Here is a 27,423-nt window from a genome sequence, read left to right on the forward strand (position 1 = left end):
AGGGGGAGGAGGCGAGGAAGAGAAAGGGGAGGAGGAGAAGTTTGAAAAGCATTGCCTTGGGTAACTCAAAAACCTGGGGTACCAGTCCTATAGAATGTGCATCAGGCCTCTCTGAAAGAGGTCTCATGCCAAGTCATTCCCAAAATTTCTCTACAGTCCACCTTTCAGTCTGGGAGCAGAGCTGTTGCTACTGTACAGTTCTTGGGAGCTGATGAATTAGTATGTCATTCTATAGATAGAAGGATTCTATAGAATCCTTAAACCTCCTAAGATGCATATTACTCACAGATAGTGCAACCTCTATTTCTTTGTTTTCTGGGACTGGCCTCTGCGCACCGTTACTCACAACCCTGTGTTATTCTTCAGGTATTGTAATGGACACCTAGTTCTATAACTTGACTTTGTGTTCCATTAGAAGTAAAAACAAAACAAACCCTTTCCTCAGGCCATTTGAAATGCAAATTCCCAATCTAAAGGGCAAGAAGTTCCCTTTGCCTTCTGGGGTGCTCTTCATCTCTTTTCCTCTTGGAAGGAGAATTAGAGAACAAAAGGAGAGAAAAGATATGTTGCAAGTAATTTAAAAAGTCAGAACCAAGAAGTGATGCAAGGAGCATCCCTGCACTGGTTCTAAAGCCCTGTTCATTCACCTACTTTTTTCTGATACCTACTTCCGGGAGATGGAGTTCAACTTCTGGCTCCACCACGTACTTACTGGCTTCAAGATGTGGGCAAGTCACTTCCCTTCTCAGAGTTTCAGATTGTCACCTAAACTACAGGTACTGCTGGCTTCTCTAGCTGCCACATGGGACTTTAGTGAATTCTGGATGAAATGAAGGGTGTGCAAGTGCTCCAAGGAATGCAGTGTGGGACAGGCAGCCTGGGATAGGGCCCACCTCATCTGTGGGCCAAAACCTCTCTGCACCATGGTCCTCCCCACTGTACAACAGGAATGAAGTCTCCTACCTACCACACAGGCTTCTGGTGAGGAGTAAGAGTATTTATTCAGCACAGGCCTGACATAGAGCAAAAACTCAAGATCAGCTAGAGTCCTATCCACTCCCGTGGTTTTACCACTTAGCTACACCAGGCTCACCAGGAGAGCTTGCTAACACACAGACTCCAAGGGCTCTCCTCAGTGTTTCTGATTCTGTGGGGCTGAGCTGGGGCCTGAGAATCTGCATTTACAGCAAGGTAGAGAACCCCTGGCCTAGGAGTTTAAAGCCACCTTTCTGCAGTCTGGTTCTGCCAGTAATGACAGCTTTGCGCAACTTAATGAACTTTTCTGTGCCTCACTTTCCTCGTCTATGTAATGATATAAGAAACTCCCACATGGTGGTCATGAGGAAGAAATGAGCCAATCAGTGCAAGCATTTGGGTCAGTGCTTGGCACACAGTAAGTGCCACGTAAGAAGTTAGCTGTTGTAATAGTGCTTTTCTTCATCGAGATGCCCACCTTCATTCGCTTTGCTTTTCATCAGAAGGACCCCGATGGGCCTGTCCGAGTCGGGGGGGCCTGCGTGGTCCGGCCGCCGCCTCAACTCAGGGCTGGGGCTGCGGGAGTGCAAGTGCTCACGGCTGCGGCTCCGGGGCGCCGAGTACCGGGCATCGGGCTGGGCCCTGTGGCCGTAGTCCGCCTCTGGGCTGTAGGTGCGGTCGTAGGCGCTGTCATAGCCCCGGTCGTAGGCCTGGTCATACTGGTCATAGGCCCGGTCAGTGCTCCGGCCGCGGCTGCGCTCTCGGGCCCGCCCGCACTCGTCGTGGTCCAGGCCCCGCTCCAGGCTCCGGCCGCGGCTGTGCTCCCGGGCCCGCCCGTAGCCGTCGGCGTCCAAACCGCGCTCCAGGCTCCGGCCGCGGCTGCGCTCGCGCTCTCGGCTCCGCGCCCGCTCGTGGGGACGCCCCCTCTCGGGACTGTCCGCCCAGCTGTGGCTGCGCCCACCGTGGCTGCCGCGCCCGCTCCTCTCGCTGTACCCGCTGCGGGCACTTCGGCCGTCGAACTCGTCCATCACCTCAAAAGCACGGTCATCCTCATCAACAGGTGGGCTGCCCTGGGGTGGGGCCAGCTGGACCTTCCGCGGCCTCTTGACCACCTGTCACCCAAACACGGTGGGAATGCAGGACAATGACAATTAAATAGAGTGGTTAAGAGCCCAGCCCTGGTTCTCTTTTCAGTAAATCTCTGTCCCCCTCGACTCACTAAGCCTCTGGTTCCTCGGGTAAAAAAAATACCACACAGGGTTGAGTATAAGGCAATGAGTATTAACTCTGAACACAGTGCCTCGGAAAATCTGCTTCTACTCAAGAGTATGAATAGCATCAAGGAACTTTAAATCACTAAGTTATAAAAGTCCAGAAATTGAGACATTCTAGATACAACTGCCCAGATTCATCCAAAAGTCAATGTCATTAATGGGGGGGGGGTGGCTGTGCACGTGGGAAGGCAAGGAGAAAGAAGGACCCTTCTAGATTAAAAAGGCACTAAAGAGATAAGGACCCAGTGCAGTGATTGAGCTGTGATTGAGCTCTGACTGGATCCTGGATGGGGAAGAAAAGTCTTTTCTCAAACATGTCTTGGGATTTTGGACTGGATATTAGATGATACTTTAACATCACTATTAATGTCCTTAGAATGGATGATAGTGTTATAGTTATGTAGAAGAATGTCCTTATTTAGGACATGTATGCTAAAGTAAATAGGATTGACACTGTCCTCTCTGCAACTTTCTTTCAAATGGTTCACCAGAAATATGTATACATAGAAAAATCAGGTGAAGATGGTAGAATATTAACACTGTACAACTGTACAAGATATATTGTTTATTACACTAATCTTTGAACTTTTTGTTTGAAAATTTCATAATATACAGTTGAAAAAAAAATACCACATACCCGGTACATCTCCCTAGCACTGCCTTTAAAACATACTGTATTCCAATTTTTGCTGCATGTGTCCATTTGCCTGGCTGGAGTAAGCATTCCCTGCTCCAAGCTCTGGCTCATAGCTGATTCTCAACCAGTGTTTGCTGAATGAATGAGTGAGCAAATAATTGAATGAATGCTACAGACTGCCAATATCTCCTAAGACAGTTTAGTTCACTGAGACATGACAGATCTTGTTTGGGCCTTTACAAATGGGTTTTTGAGCTGAAATTTACTTTCTATATTAATGCTGTTTTACAAGTGTTCTCAATCTAGTTAATCCTCTGATTGTCTAGCCCGGTTCCTGAGATAAGAGAATCACTGAAAGTTAGGAGAAGGATGAGGAAAACGCAGGGAGAGATTACTTACATCTTAGTATCATTCATAACGTCACCCCAAAGTAGAGGAAACAAGAAATTAGCAGCCCCTAAATTATATAATTCTGTCAAGTGCTTAAAAGCAAGTGGTAATTTTCTTCTGAGCATTGAAACAAGATGCTGTTGAGGCAAGCTGAAAGCAAACCCAGAGCTTACAATGGCAGCGATCTTCCCACTTTTTCTCAGCTGCTGAACAGCAAATGAATGAAGCACATCCTCCATGGGGGTGCCATTAACCATGACCACCCTGTCATTTTCTCTGCAAACAAAAAATAAAAACAAGATGTGAAATACTCCCATCTATTCACTGTAAATTGTTTATTTAGGAACACACAGAAGAAGCAAATTGACCCAAATGCTTAAAAGATTCAGTGTCATGACTCCTGAGTCTAAATCAGTCAATTCACTGTAAGCCCTTCTTAGGAAGGAACCTATGAGAGGCTCAGCCCACTTCTGACACTGTCTACTGGAAACCGGCGGGGGATGACCCACACCAAAGGGTTCTTCCAGGAGGCACTGAGCAGTGGCAAGATCTAGGCACAAAAGGAACTTCTGCATCAGGCCCTCCCTGCCCACACAAGGTGCATGGTGGGCTTCAGGAAGTCTATAAATAGCCCCCAAAGCAGGTTGATACCCACCTGTGTTTTTAAGGGGAGGGGAAGAGATCAGGAGTTGGCCTCAGATTATTAAAGAAATTTTGAAGTCATTAAAACCTTACTTATCTCATCCCAAATATTTTTTAATTCTACACTGCCCTCTGTATGAAAGACTGCTGACTCAGAAATGACCATACAGACATGAAATGCCAACAGAACCTAAACTTTTAAGCTCTCTGGCCAAGGCAGTCATATAATTAATTTTAGATTCTGCCCTGAGAAATTATCCCAAGGGAACTCAGATATGCATCTTTTAAAATGGCATAATCTCCTCAGACCAGAAGGGTGGAAATTGGAAAATCTGTGTTTTCATGTACTAAATTTTCCCAATTTCCACATTCTTCTTACATATCAGATCATCATTAAGCCAAAGTATCCTCATTAAATTCTGAATGAATATAAGGTAAAATAAATATAACGTGTTGGGGATAAGGGGAAAACATGCTGATTTTGTACTTCACATTCAGAAATGAATGATAGCTGTGATAGTTATAACTATTTCCCTGTGGAAATGACTGTTCTCCTCCCTCCAAAGTTTGGATGTTTCCAAAGGTTTGGGGATTGTTAAAACATGGTGTGTTACGGTCTCAATTCTTACTTAAAAACTTACCTTTTTTTAAAATGGTTTTTTTAATTTAAATTCAATTAATAGTGTATTATTAGTTTCAGAGGTAGAGAGTTCAGTGATTCATCAGTCTTATATAACACCCAGTGCTTATTACATCACGGGCCCTCCCTAATGTTCTTCACCCAGTTACCCCATCCTCCCATCAAACGTCTGTTTATATAAAAGCTCTTTTTTTTTTTAAGTGCACCGCCCCCCCAAGCACCCTGTCTAGAACCAACCAGTGGGGCGGGCAGGGGCTGGGCTGGGGCACAAGGACACTCACTGAAGCAGCCCATCAGCGGGCCCACCCGGGAGCACATCAGAAATGACAATTGACGTTTCTCCATTTTCAAAGTGGGGGTTGTCTCTGCCTCCAGACACTGCAATTCCAAATCCTCTTTTGGAATCCTGTTCATTGGAGTTAAGAGAAAAATTAAAAAATAAAAGTCCTTCCGTAAGTGGCTTTCAGGATTTATTACAAGCACTCAATAAAATAAAGGTCAAACCAATAACCAGAGACAGCTCAGGAACAGAGGGCTTCCAGAAACAAGAAACAAAATAAAGCCATCATGGTTAGCTGACAGGTTTATAAAGGGAAATTCCTTATCTAAAAGAAACAGTCTTGTGAAAAGCCATAAAAGACTGATAGCATAGACTGGAGGTCTCAGTAGAAGCTGGCAGGGGGTGGGAAATAACATCTTCTGTCCAAACCGGGATGTGCTATTCAAACCGCCAGTCATACCTGTTCTCATATCCTGGCCTGGGCTGCAACAGCTTCAGTCACAACTGCATCTGTGCTAAAACCCTATTTTTAAAGTATACCTTTAACTTTCAAGTTAGGCGAACTGGTGGTTTCATTTTAACATAGGGTGACAAAAAAAAAAGTAAATGGACTTTAAACATAAAATCTGAAGATAAACATAGTTTTAAGACCTTATGAGAGACAGCTGGTTAAGCGACTGCCTTCGGCTCAGGTCATGATCCTGGAGTCCCGGGATCCAGTCCCACATCGGGTTCCCTGCTGAGCAGGGAGTCTGCTTCTCCCTCTGACCCTCCTCCCTCTCATGCTCTCTCTCTCTCTCTCTCTCTCAAATAAATAAATAAAATATTTAAAAAACCTTATGAGAGAGCAAAGCATTAAACTCCTTCCTGCATGCATATAAGACAGAAAATACAGATTAATTACATCATGATTGGTCTAGAAATGTAAAACAGTGAACCCAGATAATACATAACCCTAATTCATTTCAGTATTTAAAAAAGCTAAGCTCCCGGGGCACCTGGCTGGCTCAGTTGGTGGAGCATGTGAATCTTGATCTCGGGGTTGTGAGTTCGAGCCCCATGTGTTGGGTGTAGGGATTATTTAAAAATAAAACCTTTAATAAAGCTAAGCTCCCAAGGTTTCATCCAGATGATATGGCTATATGTGATTATAACTACAGATACGTACTCAGAGAATAAAAGAAAGTCCATGTCTCTGCCCCGCCGCCTCCATGGAAGACTTCCCACATGGGACCCACTGTGCCAACTGGAGACCAACAGTTAGCAACACCAAACAGGCTAGCCGATTGTCCCTTAATTACATGGCTTTGGATGGGGGAGCACTATCACCTAGGTGGCTAGTTTATACATAGGTAGCTCCATCCTCTATACTAGACCTAAAATGTCGCTCATCTTTGCCACTCAAGGGGTATGTGAAATGCTGCAGGCAGGGTATAGAAAAGAGTCAGAAGAGGACTACAGTTGAAAATTAAGACTCAGGGGGGAACCACTCACCAGCAGAAATCGTGTTATGTCACTGCTCCAGAAGTTTCGGCACCTAAGCACTGATCTGGGTTTTTTTCTGCCAGGATTAATTTAATTCATTTATACAGGAACTAACTTTTCACCGAAGTCAGGGTTTGAAAAGTTCACAGTTCTATGGGTCAAAGGAAAACTCTCTCTGAGGAACTTTAGAATCCAGAGCCTGGAGGGATTCAGAGCAGGACCAAGATCCCAGCGGAGCCCACAAAAGTCACAGAGATGCTGACCGGGCAGCTGAAGGAATAAGACCCTGGGACTGTTCAGGTCAGCCCAGCTGCACACAGATCACATACAGACTCTCCGTGGCTGTGCTTATCTCCAGTGGGGCTAACACCTGTCGTGCCTACCTCAAACTCTGCTGTCATAAGAATAAAAAGGAAAAGAACATATATTAAGCAACCATTATGTGCTGGACTCCATGTACTAGAAGCTGTTTGTATTACCTCATTTAATCAAGAGGAGCAATACCTGTGAAATAACTTTAAAAATTAAGTGAAATACATTTGTATCTGGTACTACTTCTATTTTCAATACCATGGGCAAGAGGGGAAGATTTTTTTTAATCTAATTAACTCAGCACCTCTTAATATAATCGTGAGTGGGACAAGGAATACACCATGTCTCCTGACTGCTAAACCAATGTTTCAAAATTTAGTTTGGACTTCATATGTTACAATTAAAATTATCAAAGCTCGGGTACCTGGGGCGCCTGGGTGGCTCAGTTGGTTAAGTGGCTGCCTTCAGTTCAGCTCATGATCCTGGAATCCTGGGATCGAACCCGCATCAGGCTCTCTGCTCAGTAGGGAGCCTGCTTCTCCCTCCCCCTCTCCCTCTCCCCCCTGCTCGTGCTCTCTTTCTGTCTCTCTCGCAAATGAATAAATAAAATCTTTAAAAAAAAAATTGGGGTGCCTGGGTGGCTCAGTCAGTTAAGTGTCTGCCTCTGGCTCAGGTCGTGATCCCAGGGTCCTGGGGATCGAGCCCCGCATCAGGCTCCCTGCTCAGTGGGGAGCCTGCTTCTCCTCTCCCTGCCGCTTGCCCTGCTTGTGTGTGCTCTCTGTCAAATAAATGAATAAAAATCTTTTAAAAAAAAGTTATAGAAGTTGTAGAAGTTACCTCAACATCCTTAAACAGTACGAGTTATTTCCATTTCTCCCCTCCTTTTCTCTTTTTTCACAGCCTATTCTGTTTAGAGATAAGTGAATACACTAAATAACCTCTATAATTTTCTATTATACAGACCTTAACCAAAAAATATAAATAGCATGCAAATCTTTGATAATGCAGTAATTATTGCAAGCTACAATGCATCATCCACCTTAAGGGGGAATAACTCTGTTTGGGCAAAAATGAGTAAGACCCATGACCTGTAAATTTAAGGACGTAATTGTAGCGTATATGAACTGTACCGCACTCACCTTTTGTAGGGTCACAGTGTACTGTTCCCATATCAGTTCTTCCATGCCTGGAGCCTGTTTTAAAACAGTAAGACCAATTTGATTAAAACCACAAACATTTCAATGCTAGAAATAAAGCTATCAAGTAAAATGTCTCAATATAAAGTCCAGTTCATACATTCTACAAACCAAAAAGAGTTGGTATTTTTAAGGAACATTGTATTACCGATTTTCAAACACTCCTTCAATCAAATGGCAGTCTTAACAATACTAGAAAATTAGTGAAATACATAAGAGATATATAAATATTAAGTGTTGGGCTTTTTTACTATCATCATGCCAAAACAATCATTATAAAATCCCTCAAAAAAGAAATCTAGAGTTTCCTTCCTTCCTTCCTTCCTTTCCTTCCTTCCTTTACTTGAGCAAGAGAGCCAGCATACAGAGGCATGGGGAGAGACAGAGAGAATCCCAAGCAGACTGCTGAGCGCAGAGCCTGAATTGGGGCTCAATCTCATGACCTCAAGATCGTGACCTGAGCTGAAACCAAGAGTTGGACACTTAACGCACTATGCCACCCAGGCGCCCTGAAATCTAGAGTTTCAAACAGATTTTTTTTTATTCTTTTTTTTTTTTTTTTTTTTAAATCACTGCTCCCTCCCTTCCTGTCAAGGGTGATCTCTAAGGCAAATTTTACACATTTTTATGTCTAAAGGAATCCCTGGCCTTCTCAGAGAGTCCCCAGTTGGGTAACCTCTTCTCCATCAGTACTGCTGGACGTGAAAGATGAAAATGCCTGCATAAATCAATGGAGGCTTCAGTTTCTGACAATATTCCAAAATACATGCCTAGAAAGGCCTGAAATTGGTAGCTATCAGTTTAAAAATACTAATAATAATCCATTAAATGCAGGCTGCCTTTGGGGAGAAATCCTTAAAGGCTAGAAATACCAAGAGAGCTCAAAGCCAGAGAGATAAACCAGCATTGAAGCAGACATTTGAACAGGAGGCTGGGAAGAGAGAGAAAATGTAGGATCCAAACAGGGTGGAGATTAAATCGGACTGGATGTAGTGGGGGAAAAAATACCATTAGGCTGATGGAGATGGCAGGGACACACGCCTAACTCATCCTCGACTCTGAGCAGAGTGGAAATAACTAAAAATATCTCTCTGGAGCATTCCTATCAAAAGACCTATACTCACGCAAGTTTGGGACTACAATTCATATTACAGACACAACTATACCTCCTCAAAACACACTCAAAGTGGTTCTGCATGGTAGTGCCACACAGGTACAGAGAGGCAAATGCAAATTCTCTCCAAGGAACATACTAAAACACAGGTTTCAGAGAATCCCCCAGGTAAGTATCTGAGGAACATGAGTTCACAATTTGAATGCATACACACATAACAAGTTATTATGAATGAGAGTTGAAAGAAACAGAAAACCTCAGAGTCAAAGACTATAAATATTGGAAATATCAGTCACAGACTCAGAGAAGTAGGTACAATATGAAGTTTATCATAAGAAATTAAAAGGGGACAGGGTGTCGCTGTCAGTTAAGTATCTACCTTCGGCTCAGGTCATGATCTTGGGGTCCTGGGATTGAGCCCCACTTGGGCTCCCGACTCAGGGAGTCTGCTTCTCTCTCTCTCAAATAAATAAAATCTTAAAAAAAAAAATTTTAGACACACAGATCAATGGAACAGAAGAGAGAACCCAGAAATGTACCCTCAACTCTGTGGTCAATTAATCTTCGGCAAAGCAGGAAAGAATATCCAATGGAAAAAAGAGAGTCTCTTCAACAATAGTGTTGGGAAAATTGGGCAGTCACATGCAGAAGGAAGAAACTGAACCATTTCCTTACACCATACACAAAAATAGACTCAAAATGACTGAAAGACGTAAATGTGAGACAGGAATCCATCAAAATCCTAAAGGAGAACACAGGAAGCAACCTCTGTGACCTCGGCCGCAGCAACTTCTTGCTAGACACATCTCCAAAGGCAAAGGAAACAAGGGCAAAATAAACTATTGCGATTTCATCAAGATAAAAAGCTTTTTTGCACAGCAAAGGAAACAGTCGACAAAACCAAAAGACAACTGACAGAATGGGAGAAGGTATTTGCAAATGTCTTATCAGATAAAGGGCTAGTATCCAAAATCTATAAAGGACTTATCAAACTCAACACTCAAAGAACAAATAATCCAATCAAGAAACGGGCAGAAGACATTTCTCCAAAGAAGATGTACAAATGGCCAACAGACACATGAAGAGATGCTCAACATCACTTGGCATCAGGGAAATACAAATCCCTGTGAGCAGGGAGCCTGATGCAGGACTCAATCCCTGATCATGACCTGAGCTGAAGGCAGACGCTTAACCAACTGAGCCACCCAGGTGCCCCTAACAGCAGACTTCTAAACAGCAATGATGGAAGCCCCAAATCAATAGAATAATATTTTTAAAAACAATACATGTTAATTTAAAAAGGGCAGAAAAGACATGTTTTAAAAAATAAAAATTGGGAGAGATTACTACCCTAGACCAGCAATAAAACAATTTCCAAAGGATATTTCAGAAAAAAGGAAAATAATACCAGAAGTAAGGCCCAAGATGCAAGAAGGAATGTGAGTAAACCTGAACATACTGGCTATATTCAACTGTAATAATAATGTGTAATTTTTTAGGGTTAAACAAGATAGAACCAAAGCACTGGGCAACACTGCATGTAAATCCAGAAGACTTTAACATAATTAGATTATTCTAAATGTTTTATTCAGGAGCAGAATTAAACTAATTAATTCTGAACTTCACTGAGTTAAATCTACTTAAGTTTTCTGTGGTAACCACTATAGGAATACTTATAGTAAGTACATAACTTCCAACATAGCAGAGGGAAAAATGAAACAAAAAACCAAAGTCAATCCAAAAAAGGCAAAAGGGGAAATTTAGAAAAAACAGCACAAATATAAAACATAAACTAGAATATAGATGAATATAAAAAAGTAATCACAATAAATATAGGCAGACTGTAAGGATGGATTAAAAACAAAGAAGGTGCAGCTGTTTAATTATTTTAGAGAGAGTATGAGTGAACAGGTGGGAGGGCGCAGAGGGAAAATGAGAGAGAGAACCATAAGCAGGCTCCATGCCCAATGTGGAACCCAAGGCAAGGCTCAATCTCATGACCCTGATACCATGACCTAACCCGAAATCAAGAGTCTGATGCCTAACCGACTGAGCCACCCAGGTACCCCCAGCTACGTTTTTTAATAGGAAATTTCTAAAACATAAGGACACAAAGAAATATAATTATATAAATAAAAGGCCTTACTAATACACAAATTAAAATAATTTAAGAAAAACTAGTGGTTTCAAAAAAAATAAATGGGCGCCTGGGTGGCTCAGTCATTAAGCGTCTGCCTTCGGCTCAGGTCGTGGCCCCAGGGTCCTGGGATCGAGCCCCGCATCGGGCTCCCTGCTCCACGGGAAGCTGGCTTCTCCCTCTCCCTCTCCCACTCCCACTGCTTGTGTTCCCTCTCTCGCTCTGTCTTTCTCTGTCAAATAAATAAAATCTTAAAAAAAAATTATCATTTAGCCAAATGAATGAGTTGCTACAAAACTTTATTTTTTAAATGTTTCCCAAGTGGAATGAACCTGGCTTTTGAAATTCACTGTTCCTCCATAATGAGATTATACTATCTATGTATTCCTATGCTGCCCACAGGAGTAAATTTTTTTTTTAAGATTTATTTATTTATTTATTTGAGTGAGAGCTGAGCGAGTGAGAGAGAACCCGAGTCGGGGGGCGGGGAGGGAGTTAGAGGCAGAGGGAGATGCAAGCTCCCCGCTGAGCAGGGAGCCCAGGTGGGGCTCCATCCCAAGACCTGAGCCACAGGCAGACGCTTAACCAACTGAGCCACCCAGGCACCCTTGCCCACAGGAGTAATTTAAATTAGATTTATCAGAAAGAGAATTAAACCCCTATTCCTATCACTACCACCCCAACAGGACTGAACTAAGTATTTATCAATCAGACCTTGCCAGGTGTCCAAAGAGTTCACCAACTTGTATGAACTAATCAGATTACAAGTGGCTTCTTCCTTACCTAGGGTTAGTGGGCTGTGACATAAACTATTAACTACTTAAACATAATATTAAAAGAATATATATTCTGTTACAGTAAGTGATTAATTTAAAACCTTCTTTTTTAAAGGTGAGGAAACTGAAGTAAAAATACATTTTAATAGCTCTTTTGAAAGCTATTAATATATACCATAACCGTGTACTTACTGGCCCACAGAACTATGACTTTTTATGAAGGTCGGAGAGAAAACCCTTCATTCACTCGCTCACTTAGTCATTCATTCATTCATTCAAAAATGTTTACTAAGCTCCAAGCATGTGATTTGTGGCCCTTTTGATACACTGGCAAATTAAAAAACACCAAAGCCCATGGAGTGTTTACAAACCATGTTGTGCCCAAAAAGAAAATCACTGAGTGTCTTCCTGCCTCATCTATCTAAATACCTTTTGGAAAACAAAGAGCACCCCACACAGTCACACATTCCTCAGAACATCATCTCTGGGGATACCCCCAGGGACAGGCTGCCAGCACAGCAGCTTAGCTGAGGGCTTCAGCTCATGCCTCTCAAACTGGGCCACTGGGCTTGGGCCCCACCCAACCTGTGCTGGGCTATGCCCAGATCCCAGAAATGCTATCAATATTCAGACACTCTCTGTGTGAAAGCCAGCAGGCTGCTGTTTAGCTCTGAGGAGCTTTACATACAGGACCCCAGGAAGGACTCACATGTATCAGAGTCAAAGACACACATACTCCATGCTGCAATGATTTCTCTCCGGGACAGAGGCCCGAGGGGAATGTATGAATAAGTGACGAGGATACACACAAAGAGCATTCACAGCAGCAACATTCTCAACAGCCAAAACCTGGAAACAACCCAAATACCTATCAAGAGCTGAAGAGACAAATAAATTGTAATATATTATTAAAATGCAATATACTGTAATGAAAAATTAGAGCCACACATACCACAACACAGATGCAACTCAAACAGAATGTTGGGTGATAAACATCCTAGAAGAATGTGCAGAGCGTGATACCATTCTTATATAGTTCAGAAAGCAAACAGTGTTTCACAATGTGAACATGTTCAGCACTACTGCACTGTGCACTCAAAAATAGTTAAGATGCTGGGGCGCCTGGATGGCTCAGTAGGTTAAGTGTCGTCTTTGGCTCAGGCTCAGGTCACCATCCTGGACTCCCGGGGTCGGGCCCCACATGGGGCTTCCTGCTCAGCAGAGAGCCTGCTTCTCCCCCTGCCCCTCACACCACTCGTATTCTCTCTTTCTTGCTCTCTCTCAAATAAATCTTTAAAAATAAAAAAAATTAAAAAATAGAGAATAGTTAAGATGCTAAGTTTCATGTTCTGTGGGTTTGGTTTTTTTTTTTGTTTTGTTTTGTTTTTAACCACAATAAAGCGCAAACAAAACTAATTTTTTCTTTAAGGAAATTTTGTTTAGGGATGCATATGTGTATGTGTGTGGTAAAACTATGAAGAAAAAAAAAGCAAGGGAATGAAAACCACAAACTTCAGGATGAAGTGATCTGGGGAAGAGGCAGAGAAAGGATTTTGTATCCATCTTGGTGAGGCTCCATGGTGTGCATGATGGGCTCAAGGTCACGAGTTTTGTTTTATAACTCAGCTCTGTGATTTAGACACATAATTCCTTTATGTGCCCTAAACATTTTATAAGTTCCAAAAACAGGGGAGGGGGGCATATGAGTTAACATCAAGGTGTACCCGATTCCTAGACAGGGACATTATACCAAATATTTTTTAAGCCCAGACTTTGCAAAGTAAAAGAGCAGAAGAAAGTGTGATCACTCGACTGGAAAAGGGAAAGAGGGTGGTGGTAATAATTTGAGAGATGCATGGAAGGCAGGCGAGGGAGAGATCATTTAGCTCTAGGGGAGCAGTGGGGTGCACAACTCCCTGGTCTCCTTTCCACCCCAGTCAACACCCCATGCACCAGGAGCATCTTCAGTGTGCTTCTCCCCAGTCCCTCGTTACTTTCACTTTTCATGTAAATTGTGTTAATTATAACTCCTTTGATATTATAATGAGTCATTCCTAGACATCACGGAAAGTTAAAGGGAGCTAATTTTCTACAATAAATAAACTCTATTTAACAGTAAGGTATTTACATAAAGAATGAAGAGAAAGGGACAAAGACAAATAGTTAAATTTGATCTGTCTTTTTAAAATGTCCTCAAGTTGTTTTTTCCCTCCGAAACATCTTGGCCAAACAGGTAAAATCCTACATTTTACATAAACATGTTAAAAACCAACCAGAAGGCAGATAACCAAAAGTCTTCACTGCCTCTACTCCCCCAAGAGGCAACTAACTTTTAGGCTTTTGGTCCACAAATTGCTGCTTCCCAGAGATGGAGGCCATAGCTAAAGCTAAAGATTATTCAAACTCAGCCCATTAAGGGAGCTGCCTGATAAAAACCCCAAGCCATAAAAGTAAACATATTACAGTAGTACTTACCGTTCAGATTCTAAGAGGAAAAAAAGAACATGTGAGAAACTGTTTCCTGTATTTTAGGAACCTAGATATAAGAATAAAGATTTCTGTAGAACAAGGAAGCAAAAAGTTTTACCCCAAAACAAGAAATTCCCAAACTCAAACATCTTCTACGAGGCAGTAAAATTAAGTCATTCCCAGGAAGCAACACAGTGCTTGCAGACTCCCAACACATGGAAAACAGCAGCCTTTGATTCCTAAGTCCCATAAGAGGCTATCAGTTTCACACGTCTGTTAAAAATAAGCCAAGTATTTTTAAAACCCACCACTGACCACACGCTACATGTCACAATTTGTTACTGAAAGCTTCCAGAAGCGCAAATAAATCCGAAGAGAAAGAAGTCACTGTGAGACAGCTTTTGCTCCCCAACCATTTCACACAAAGAAAAGCTGGGAAAGAAAAGGCGGGGGAGCTTGCAGAGGGACTCACATGGCCTTTCAATCTCCCAAACTTTTTAACAGCCTGGATCCACATCCTCTGGAGGACCTGAGCAGTCTTCATAGCCTCTGGAGATTAATCAGCCAGGCCACTGCCTACACCCCAGGCTGCTCACCCATTGCCATCACTCCACGTGGTTATGTAAGACAGATACAATAGTGGCCCACATTCCCAGCAAATCCTGTTGTCATCTCGCACAGTGACACATCCATACAGCAGGGATGCCGGAACGCTTTGAAAAGCACCACTTGTGAGGAAAATAAGAAAGCAGTCGGGATTTATACCACTTGAACAGCTTTCTTTCCCTCCCTCTCTCCCGTGCAAGGGAAGGGAACGAGAGAATCGGAGCAAATATTCCTGTTAGACACACTGAGTGACTCAGTATCAAAGTAGAAATTATTAAGCAAATAGGACATTTTGGAGCAAAACTTTGGAAATGAACATTTAGAGAAGTGTTTATTTATACAGACCCTCCCGTACACACATACACAAAAGGTATAAACTGGCTAGAAAGTTTCAGGTGGGAATGGAATTGCTAAATGTTACACAGAAATTAAAGGCCTGAAGATAAGATGTTTCACATCCTTGGAGATAAAGAGGTCTGCAGGCGGGAGGAAGCCTGGAGCTAACTGGGGGACAGAGTGCTCACTCAGCAGAGTTTTCTCTTCTCCCTAACCTTTCTGTAAATTTAGCAGATAAAAGAGTAACAAAGAGCCTTACCATCTGTTTCTGTTTTTACCCATGGTGGGGGTGGGGGAGAGTGGAAAAGTACATTTTAGGTTTTTGGAACATCTAGAAAAGACTTTATGGGATGTCTGGGGTTTCAAGTTGGGTTTGGGATTTCAGAAGCATGGTCTTGGGGATCCAGTCATCATTCTTGCCACTACTCTATATGTTACACCAAGGGTTCACACCACGTAGTTTGTAAATGTGAAGAGTGCACCCTTGGAACCGTTTGATAAATATGGACCATGAGATGGAGACCACAGAGGAAACAACATGATGCAGAGGCAGAAACAAAGCTATAAAGGCAGAAGATCTGGGGTGCAGTCTCTGTTCTGTCACTTAGCTGTGGGGCCTTGGATAAAGCGTCTCCTTCTTCACAAAATGGAGAGAATACCACTTACACTTCAGAGGGCCACCATCAGCCTGAAATGAAATACCCGCTACAAAGGGCACATGCTGAAGAGGCACTCGAAAATGTTCATGTCTCTCCCTTAAGCTCTTCATAAGCATTAGAACAGCAAAATAGGGTAGGAAATGAATAGAAGTTTGCTTCAAATATTAACACCGAGAAAGGCAGGAAGTACAACGCCCAGTACTCAGCTGGGCTGTGCAAATGGAGGCAAGCTCCCTACACACCAGCCAGGCTCATCCCAGGGCTCACTGGCTCACTGGGCCCCTGGAGCAGAGAAGCACAAGAACCTAGGCAAGGAAGGCAGACACAAGCAATTCCCTCCTTGACTCTTGTCAGTCTTCCCGAAAATACCTGAGCTTCCCTGATGAGGAAATAAATACTTCTTTCCCTAATTTATGCATACTGCCCAGAATTCACAGGCATCCTACCACTTAAGAATTCCAGATTCTTGTACAGTGATTTCCAGACGTCACAGTTTCTGCCCTAATTCCTTTAATTGTGCTAAAAAAAAAAAAAGCATAACAAAATTACCATTTTAATCATTTCTAAGTGTACAGTTCAGTAGTGTTAAGTACTTCACATTGTTGTGCATCCAGTCTCCACGACTCATCTTGGAAGACAGAAACGCTACACCGTTAAACAACTCCCCACTGCTCCCTCCTCCCAGCCCCTGGTAACTACCATTATAATACTTTCTGTTCCTATCAATCCGACTACTAGCTATTGCACATAAGTGGAGTCTTACAGTATTTGGTTTTTTGTGTGGGGCATACTTAGCATAACATTTTCAATGTTCATTCTTGTAGCATGTGTCAGAATTTCCTTCCTTTTTAAGACTGAATAATATTCCATTGTATGTGTATTCAACATTCTGTTTATCCAGTCATCCATGGATGAACACGTGGGTTACTCTCACCTCTTGGCTATGGTGAACGATGCCACTGTGGAACATGGAGATGCAAATACACTATCACTAATTCTTTACTCATTCCCTCAGCAAATGTTTACCAAGTGCAGCCTATTAGACTCTGAGGATGAAATGATATAGATACGGCACTGGGGGGGGCACCTGGCTGGCTCGCCTGAAGAGCATGCAACTCTTAATCTCGGGGTTGTGAGATCGAGCCCCACGTTGGGCACAGAGATTACTGAATGAATGAATGAATGAATGAATGGATGGATGGATAAATAAAAAGCATGGCATTTAGAGATACGTCACTGCCCTCGGGAAGCTTGGCAAGAGTCAGCACCTGACCGGCAGGGGGAGGTTCCCCTAAGCAAGTGACACTGAGATGAGGTCTGAAGAATGAGCGGGATTGGGGCAAGGGTAGAGTTGTGCAGGATGCACACAACAGCACAGAGCGAAGGCCCTGAAAAAGACAGTGGTGTAGAGAGTGGCCATTGGCACCACTGCAGCCTTTCCCTAGAAGTGGTTCTACCGGGGGCATCAAAAGGACATTTTGTGGCAGAACAGCTGCCTCAAAGAAAAGATCAAGTTTAGCAATTTACCTTCCCAAAGATGTCTAACCTCCATATTCATATATTCGAGAAACATTTCCTGAACAGCGGCCTGTGGCCTGAAAGGCAAATTACCCAAAGTCACTGTGCAAGGCAGTCACAGTCCAGTAAGGAAGTAGGACAGTAAGCAGTAACAACGGCTCAGTGCTACTTTCTGCCACAGCAGATGAAGATAAAGCCTCACTGTCCACGCTGGTGGGAGACAAGCCAAGTCCTTCCCTCACAGGAAGGATTTTAATGGGAAGAAGGAACAATAATAAACAAATAAACATATATTATAATCGCAGGAGCAGTAAGTGCCATTGGCTGTAACACTGGAAAGCACTAATCCTAAAAATATCGGAGCCGTTCTCCAAGGAGAGGGTACAAAGACCCTGACGTAAGAAAGAATCTCATTATGTTCAAGGAAGAAAAAAGGTCATGTGGGGCTGGAGCAAGGTGAGTGATGAGGTAATAGCAGTTACAAAGAGCATACCCCTCTACTGCCTCACGAAATTGGTCTTATTTTAATGGTTGTGAAGGATTTAGTAAAAGTCACAATCGCTGGGCACAATTTCAAGACACCTATCAAAGAAGTAAGCAGGAACCACTTTTTCCCAGGGAAGGCAGAAAATGAGCTCCAGTCTCTTTTCCTAAAATGACTAATTTTTAAAATTATAAACCAAATCCTTGGCTTTGGGCCACTTGCCTGTGGTCTCTCAAAGTAAACCCTTTCTTACAGCAGTAAATTAGTCAGCAGTGAATTAAGCAAGTCTTCAAGTAATTTTTGGTTTACTAATAAAAATCGTCCAACGTTTATTCCACAAGTATTTCACTTTCTGATGGGATAACAAGGCAATCCCACACACCTGGTCCAAGCTCAGCTCCCCACACATTCTACAGCTCTTGACCCTCACTTCACAGCTCCAGAGGCTAAGTGCTCACAGGCAACAGTGAAAACCGTGGGTACAACGTGCTCACAGCACACACCGTACAATGTTTACAGTTAGGAAAAAAGTAACATACACAAGTTACAAGAGGGCTTCCTGAAAGGTCATCAGAATTCATATGATTAGATTCTAGGCCCACTGTTGAAAGGTACCAGAGTTACTGAGATTTTTTTTCAACCCCATCACCCTTTATTTACCTAAGGGAAAAGTTTAGTCTGCATTAAAAGACAGAAAGAATTGGGAGACAATGATGGTATGCTAGGGGACCCAACTGTTGTTTAGAAAGCAGCTCTGCTGAAATGTAAAGAGCAATGAACCTAGACTCCAAGAAGACACTTACAACCAAGACTCTGACCCTCCAACCCACCCATGACCTTGGGCACACAGTGAATTCTGTTGCCACTTGATACAAATAAGGAGTAAGAGTATCCTTGTCTACTTCTTAGGGTGAAATGAAGCAAACTCCTGTGGAAAGCACTCTATAAAATCCGGGCCAACAAACCTCCAAGTGGGAGACAGGGTCTTCATAAATATAGCCCTGGAAATGGCAGCCATATAATGTTAAGTAAGAGCTTTGTAGGCCATCACACACACCTGGTCCAAGCTCAGCTCCCCACACATTCTACAAGCTCTGTGACCTTGAGCAGCTCACTTGGTGAGGCTCAGGTGCCTCATCTGTACAACAGGGCACACAATGTCTCCCCTATTATAAACTCTGTAAGGACCGAAAGAAGCAGCATTTGGAAAAGCCTTGCTCAGGGCTCATCACAGAATTAGCGCTCTCAATAAAGGTACCCACCAAAGGCCCTGCAGCAACAATATAACAAGATCCCTCCCAAATAAGAATTGCCTGTTTTCTGTCTCCTGGAAGAGCGCAGTCTAATAGTTACGAACATATCATGGAATCCAAGAGAACTGGAAGTATATGTCCACACAAAAACTTGTACATCAATGTTCATAGCAGCATTATTGAAAATAGCAAAAAAGTGAAAACAATCCACATGACTACCAGTCGATAAATGGGTAAGCAAAATGTGGTCTATCCATACAACGGACTAGTGTTCGGCCATAATAAGGAATGAAGTCCCAATACACGGTGTGACATAGATGAATCTTGTAGAGTTTAAGATGTCAGAGAGATGCAAAAAGACAAATACTGTATATGATTCCATTTATGTAAAATGTCCAGAAGAGGCAAATCCAGAGACCAAAGTAGATCGGTGGTTGCCTAGGAGTGGCTATTCAGGGAGAAATGGGGTGATTTAACTAAGGGATGTGTGAGTTATTTTTTGGTGATAAAGATGTTCTAAAATGAATATGGTGGTGGATGCACAATTCTGTGAATATATTAAAAACTACTGAATTGTACACTTTTATTGTATGGTATGTGAATTATATCTCAAAAGAAGTTTTTTGTTTTTTTTTTAAAGGGATGCATAATGGATTCCATAATCAGAAAGTGGAGATTCTGGTCTCTACTGCACACCACTTAATTCAGGCAAATTACATTAACTTGTCTTTGCCTCAGTTTCCCCAACTGTAAACCTTTCTAAGGTTGTTATGAGAATTTAATTAGACAATGCATGTAGAGAACTCAGGGTAGTGCATGACACATTGTAAATGCTCCATTATTTCTAGCTATTAGCAATATCATAATTATTAGACTCATCTTACAGAAAAGAAGACTTAAGTCAGAGAAGTAAAGTAACCTGCTCAAGTTCATACAAGTAAAAGGTAGCAGAGGACAGATCTAACCCAGGTCAGTGTGGCTGCAAAGCCTGTATCCTTTCCACTGAAGAACGCTGCCTCTTTCCCTGTACACCGATAGAGCCTTTCAGTTCCTGGCCTTTCAGTCAAAAAAAAAAGAAAAAGAAGCCATGGTGTTGGTGCTTGGGCACCAGACCAGTGATAGATCCAGTCCCTCTGACAAGCCTGACAGTCATTTCCAAGTAGTTGGTCTGGGTCCAGTCAACCTGGCTCAGCCAACTCTTCCAAGTGACTGTAGAACCCTGGTGACTTGGGAAGGAGAGGGTGCAGGAAGGGAACCGGGTCAGACTTTATTTCTGGCTCTTTCAATGGCCAGCTAAGTATAAATTCCTTAGGGCTTCACCTCTGTGAACACATGTGTAAACCAGGGGACCTAAAACATATCATTACTCACTGAATATTACAAAGTGCCAGACACTGTGCTAAGTGTTTAATGGCTGCTAACCATTAAACAGTCCAAAAGCCCAATTCCTCCCTTTTTACTTATGAAAATATAAGGTCTGATGAGCCATGAAACAAAGAATTGATAAGTTGGACTTCATTAAAATTACCAACTTCTCTCTGTGAATGACAATGAAGAGACTAACCAAAAACTAGTAGGAGAAAATACTTGCAAAGATGTCTAATAAAGAATGATTATCAGACAAATATATACGAAAAACTCAACAATAAAACTGATTAAAAAACAGACCAAAGACCTTAACAGACATCCCACCAAAGATCCAAAGATGGCAAATAAGTATATGAAAAGATGTTTAACATCATATGTCATCAGGGATATGCAAATTAAAGAGATACCACTACACATATTAGAAGTGCCAAAATCTGGAACAATGACAACACCAAATGCAGTGCGGATGTAGAGCAATAGGATCTGGCAAGAATGCAAAACGGTACAGCCACTCTGGAAGACAGTGTGGTGGTTTCCTTAAAAACCAAACATACTCTTGGCGCCTGGCTGACTCAATCGGTGGCACCTGTGACTCTTGATCTTGGGGTTTTGAGTTCGAGCTCCATGTTGGGTGGAGAGATTACTAAAGATAAAATCTTTAAAAAAATAAACAAAAAATGAAACATACTCTTATCACACAATCCAGCAGATGTGCTCCTTGGTATTTACCCAAAGGAGTTATAAACTTACGTCCAAACAAAAACAGATGTTTACAGCACCTTTATTGAGAACTGCCAAAACTTGGAAGCAACCAAGATGTCTTCAGGTGAATGGATGAATAAACATGTGATGCATCTCGACAATGGAATATTACTGAGCACTAAAAAGAAATGAGCTTTCAAGCCATGAAAAGACATGGAAGAAACTTAATGCATATTACTAAGTGAAAAAAGCCAATCTGACAAGGTGATATCCTGTTTGATTCAAACTATATGGCATTCTGGAAAAGGAAAACTATGAAAACAATAAAATGATCAGTGGTTGTCAGGGTTATCGGGAAGAAGAGAAAATAGGCAGAGCACAGAGTATATTTTTAGAGCAGTAAAAATACTCTCATGATACCATAATGACAGGTATATGTCATTATACATTTGTCCAAATCCACAGAATGTACAACACCAGAAGTGAACTGTAACGTAAACTATGAACTTCGGGTGGTAATGATGTGTCAGTGTAGGTTCATCAACTGTAACAAACATACCACTCTGGTGGGGAATACTGATGATATAAGGCTTTTACCCTGTGTAGGGGCAGGGGGTATATGGGAAATCTCTGTACCTTCCCCTCAGTTTTGCTGTGAATCTTAAACTGCTCTAAAAAAAAAAAAAATTAAACCTTAATTAAAAGAAATATATATATATATATATAAAAAACCGGAAATATTAAGGAACTTACAGTTCCACAACTAGTAGGTGGCTGGTCACAATCTGAGTCCAGATCTGCACAAGTCCAATTTTAATAAGACATGAGGGGGGAAAAAATCAGATAATTACATTTCAGACCTCTATGTTCATAGTTCTGATACACTGAGCTATGAAGTATAATTGTAATTTAAACAGACCACCCTTATTTGTAATTACATAGAAACCATTAATAAGCTAAAAAGGAAGGTGCTCATTTGGCAACAGGGACAAAGGCCTGTCTACTCTATGATTTTGAATGTGACTAAGCACATAACAACATTAAAACACAACTTCACTTAAAAAAAAACATACATACATACAAACCACCACCCCATGACAGGTACCAAGATAAAGAAAATTATAAACTGCTTTGTCAAAAGGCATGTTAGAAAACCAATTATTAGAGTGCTCAGCTAAATCCTGATAGCAGGGTTGGCCCTAATGAAATACAGAATAAACTGTCCCTCCCAGACCCAAGGCACAATCAGAGGATGGCTCACACAGAAGAGTGACGCGATGCTTCCACCACATATCAATATCCCTGGTTAATTCCCAGAAAGCCAGTAAGCCTTACAGAGTCTGAAGCCTCAAAGACAAGCTTTTTCTATCAGAATTGGGAAATAAATGCAGGAACTTAAAAGACCTCATGTTTAGATACTGTATTGCTAACACTTGGGAGCTTACTAGAAATGCTGAATCCTGGGGCGCCTGGATGGCTCAGTCAGTTAAGCATCTGCCTTTGGCTCAGGTCCTGATCCCGGGGTCCTGGGATCAAGTCCCATGTGAGCGGAGAGCCCACTCCTCCCTCTCCCTCCCCTCTCGTGCTCTCTCTCGCTCTCTCTCATAAATAAATAAAATCTTAAAAAAAATGCTGAATCCCAAAGCCCTACCTTGGACCTGTTGAAAAGAATATGTATTTTACCAAGAGCCCCCATGTGATTAACGCACACACAAGTCAGAGAAGTTTTGGTCTAACAGTTCTCCAACAGAACTGAGCTGTAACGACAATGTTCTGTACCTGTATTGCCCAATATGGTAGCCACCAGCCACATCTGGCTACTGAGCTTTTGAAATGCGGCTACTGCAATTAAGGAAGTTTAACTTAAATTTATAAATAGCCACATTTAGCATGTAATTTGTTAACCATATCCCTAGCAGTCATTTAATGTTTCCATCTTTTTTTTTTGGCTACTATAACAAATACTGTGGCAAAACTGGAGTGCATGGAGCCCTCTCCATATTTTATAGTATTTCTGAATTGAACACCACAAACATTTCCAAGCATCTTCATATGTACTGACCCATTACTTTTAAAACAAGTTCCAGCAATTCAAAGTGCTGTATCAAAATGAGTCAAATGCCATGTTTTTTAAATGCCATTTTGAGGAGAAAAAAGAAAAATACTACTTATTTACAGAAACAGTACTTGCTTTCATACTTTAAGGATTCTTTTTGGTAACCTTTTAAGTTTTCCTGCAAGGGGCGCCTGGGTGGCTCAGTTGGTTAAGCGACTGCCTTCGGCTCAGGTCATGATCCTGGAGTCCCGGGATCGAGTCCCACATCGGGCTTCCTGCTCAGCAAGGAGTCTGCTTCTCCCTCTGACCTCTTCCCTCTCGTGCTTTCTATCTCTCATTCTCTCTCTCTCTCAAATAAAATCTTAAAAAAAAAGATATATATAGATATATATTGACTGATTGATTGGGGGCGGAGCACAAGCAGGGGGAGCGGCAGGCAGAGGGAGAAGCAGGCTCCCCGCTGTGCAAGGAGCCCAGTGTGGGACTTGATCCCAGGACCCGAGGATCATGACCAAGCCAGAGGCAGATGCTTAACCAACTGAGCCACCCAGGCATCCCAAGCACTGGACTCTTAATTTCAGCTGTATTCATTATCTCAGGGTCATGAGATCAAGCCCTGCATTGGCTCCAGGCTGAGTGTGGAGCCTGCTTAAGATTCTCTCTCCCCCTTCCTTTTGCCCCTCCCCCACTCAGGCATGCACTCTTTTCTTTCTTTCTTTTTTTTTTTAAGATTTTATTTATTTATTTGAGAGAGAGAGAATGAGAGATAGAGAGCACGAGAGGGAAGAGGGTCAGAGGGAGAAGCAGACTCCCTGCTGAGCAGGAAGCCCGATGTGGGACTCGATCCCGGGACTCTAGGATCATGACCTGAGCTGAAGGCAGTCGCTTAACCAACTGAGCCACCCAGGCGCCCCCATGCACTCTTTTCTTTCAAAAAAAAATTCCTTTGAGAAAAAAAGAATGAAAAAAGATTTTTAATTCCTTATGTAGGCATAAGGAAAGATATATAGAAGATATAAGAAAGATATAAGAAAAATAACACTTAGTAAAACTTAGTAAATGATACTTGGGGGTTTGGGGTCTTTTTCAAGATTTATTTGAGAAAGAGAAAGAGAAAGAGCAGGGGGAGGGGCAGAGAGAGAAGGAGAAGCAGGCTCCCCGCTGAGCAGGGAGCTCCGTGTAGGGCTCAATTCCAGGACCCAGGGATCATGACCTGAGCCAAAGGCACACGCTTAACCCACTGAGCCACCCAGGTGCCCTTTTTTTTAGGTCTTTAGTGGAAATTTATTTTATTAAACTTCCTTTTTTTTACAAGACACATTTTTTGATACTTTGAAAACACTAATTTAAGCAGCTCTCAGTATGAGACATAATTTTGTATTAAACCATTAATCTATTAAGATTTAAAAGATTTCAATTTATGGTTTCAACTGCTATGTATTTATTATACATTTAAAATATCAAACTTGATAACTGAAAGTGTGCTTGAATGGTACATTTAGCTCAGTGTGTATCCACTGCATCGCATGGAATCAGCGGAGAAAAACAACTCTCAGTTGCACTAGAACACACTCCATTAAGGGGAGGGGGCGGCAAAGACCAGAGACAGGAAGGGGAAAGGTGAGGTTTCCTGCATCCACCTCCTACACCAAGGCAATGTGGGAGACCAAGCCAAGCTATTAAAAATACTGAAAATGCAAATCAGCAAGCCTTACTAACGACTTTGACTTAATAAAACACAGGAGATGTAACTGAATCAAGTTATACAAAAACATTAGGCTTCTCCTAATGTTTTCTTCTCATGACAAATTTATTAAATAAAGAAAAAGTTAAGATGTTTGAAACAGTTTTGTTTCTAAACTTAGAAAAAGATCTCATTCTTTGGTCTAGTATCTTATATGTCATTATTATATAAACTGAGCTAAACTGAGTCCAAAATATAGTGTGCAGACACCCCGTCCCCCACTCTGCACCGGTCCTTTATTGGTGACATGGAAAAATCTCAGATATGGGTCAACATTTTTTTAAATTCTGAAGGCAGCAATGTTGAGCTCCTCTCAGAAAAATCCATCATTGCCTAGTAACAGAAACTGCTGGTAGAAATTGTATGCGATCTAAAAGCATAAAAAGGCACCCAACATTTCCCTTTTGTGGAACTGGTGATGGTCAGGAAATCAGAAAAGGCCACTGCGTACTAACAGACATAGCCCACTAGGTGGCGCAATGATGCAGAAAAAAGAATGCTTTTCCCTTAAATTTAAAATTTCAAAATAAATGCCATTTAGAGGAAATTAGAAATGAACTTTAATAATTACAATAAAATCCTTCCACTATACCTTTTATAAGAGGCAAGATAAATTTTGCAAATGGGGGAGCTAAAAAAAATAACACTTACCTGTCATTCATTAACATAATAAAAACACTAAAGTGTTTACAATACGTCCTCACCCTACAAAGTTGCTAACCTGGCTCTGGGTGCTGTGGGAAAGTCAAAGGAATTTAAGCCCTCTGGAAAGCAGAAGATAGCACTTTCTAATTGTTAATCACTGGACCTAATTAGTATAGAGGAACATAATTTCTAGATGACAGACCTACAGGAGTTAGTTTCCACGTAAAAGGTGGGATCCATTCATTGGTTCATTGGACACATATTTTTCAAGCACCTCTTTCATGCCAGGCTTTGTCCTGAGCACTTGAGATTAAACAACAAGGGTAACACACATAGCCCTGCCTTCGGGGAGCTCACAGACTCATGAGGGTCAATGTAAATCAAGGAGTCAGTCAGCAGCTGCAAAACTAAAGCGCTGACAAGTGCTATGAAGGGAAAGCACACACAGGTCTAGAATAGAAAGGACTGGCCTCTTCGGGAGATGAAGGAAGGCTCTTCTTAGTTACCCTGTGGAAGCAGGGTATGCAGCTCACTGAAGGGCAAACGAGAGACACCACATCTGCGGCACAGAGAGGGAGGCAGGTGGGGGAGCCCGGGACTCAGTAAGGATCTTGGTCTCATCTATGAGTGAGTCAAAAGTCTGCGGCAGGTCAATGGCACAGGCAAATGTGTATTTTTATATATTTGAGTCTAAATTCCTAATCTTACTGAGAACCAGAGAAGAAATACAAGTCTGGGTCGACAGCCGCAGCAGGTTACTGCACATGGGAGGGGGAAGGACGACGGCACGGGGCCTGACACCGATTCCACGTGCAGTAGTGGCTCCTCAGGGCAGCTGACGCCGAAGCGTCCGTTCAGGGGCTTAAGCTCCAGCCAAGACCCCCTTCTACTGTGAGGAAAGACTAAAGTGAACTGTAATTTCCAAGCCAGGTCCCAAAGGCATGGTTGCAGGCTTGTTACTGAGGAGCAGGTAAGAAAAAGGGGTCAGGGAAACAGAGTAACACACTAAGCTCTCTAGCTGTTCTACTTCGTAAGTGGCTCAAGTCCCTAGTCTGTCACTAACCAGCTGTTCTATAAGCATCTTGGGTGATTAATACCCATCTCCCAGGGTTTTTGTGAAGACTGAGAATTTTATGTGGGAGCTTTTATAAATACTGAAGTACCACACAAGAGGGGTATTTCCTATATTAAGTAAGGCCCACCCTAAAAAAGGGCAATGTGGCCTAAGTTTAATAAGATTTAAAAAATAGATTGCATTCAACATTTAAGAGTCTGTGTACCAGGCTCTGCAAACAAAGACCGAACAACATAGGACACAGTCCCCACCCTCCAGGGATGCTTGTTTTTAGGATGTAGGAAGGCCTGGAATAGTACAGAGAACAGTGACTGTAAAGCCTTAAGAGCTCAGCGTCAGTCGTCAGTCACTGATAGCAGTCCAAAGCCTTTCCAAATCTCCTAAGCTGAGGGAACGTCATTAACTCCTTTTCTGCACTACATTTCTTCAAGACTTTTAACCCATGAGGACATTTTATTATAATTTTGAAGGTTTCCTTGACAGGTAAGAATGGATTGCTTGGAACTGAAATAGTCAACAATGTAGAAACACAATAAACAGTACTGTTCCAAGGCTGGAATCCAGGGAAATAAGAACATCCAAAACCCAGACAGAAATGTTTCATCGTAGAGGGACCTTTCAGTTTCATGGCCTTTCTACATCCTAAAAAC

General features: G+C 42.1%; 1 protein-coding gene across 9 annotated transcripts in view; it reads right to left on the reverse strand.

Moving 5' to 3' along the window:
- The window catches only part of TJP2 (tight junction protein 2), a 117,466-nt gene that overhangs the window by 30,442 nt on the left and 59,601 nt on the right, over positions 1-27,423 (reverse strand). For 5 of the 9 annotated variants that reach the window (XM_027615434.2, XM_035723627.1, XM_027615428.2 and 2 more), the window contains 4 exons: positions 7,775-7,828; positions 4,840-4,964; positions 3,450-3,552; positions 1,454-2,087 (listed from right to left, as the gene is read on the reverse strand). In XM_027615434.2, coding sequence (XP_027471235.2) covers positions 1,454-2,087; positions 3,450-3,552; positions 4,840-4,964; positions 7,775-7,819 — 907 coding nt within the window. In that variant the 5' untranslated portion in view covers positions 7,820-7,828. Of the gene's footprint in view, positions 1-1,453; positions 2,088-3,449; positions 3,553-4,839; positions 4,965-7,774; positions 7,829-14,799; positions 14,887-27,423 lie in introns of those variants that run through there. The other 4 variants (XM_027615433.2, XM_027615432.2, XM_027615430.2 and 1 more) reach the window with 1 other exon arrangement.

This window comes from Zalophus californianus, chromosome 13 (genome assembly GCF_009762305.2).
Source record: "Zalophus californianus isolate mZalCal1 chromosome 13, mZalCal1.pri.v2, whole genome shotgun sequence".
NCBI classification, from domain to species: Eukaryota; Metazoa; Chordata; class Mammalia; order Carnivora; family Otariidae; genus Zalophus; species Zalophus californianus.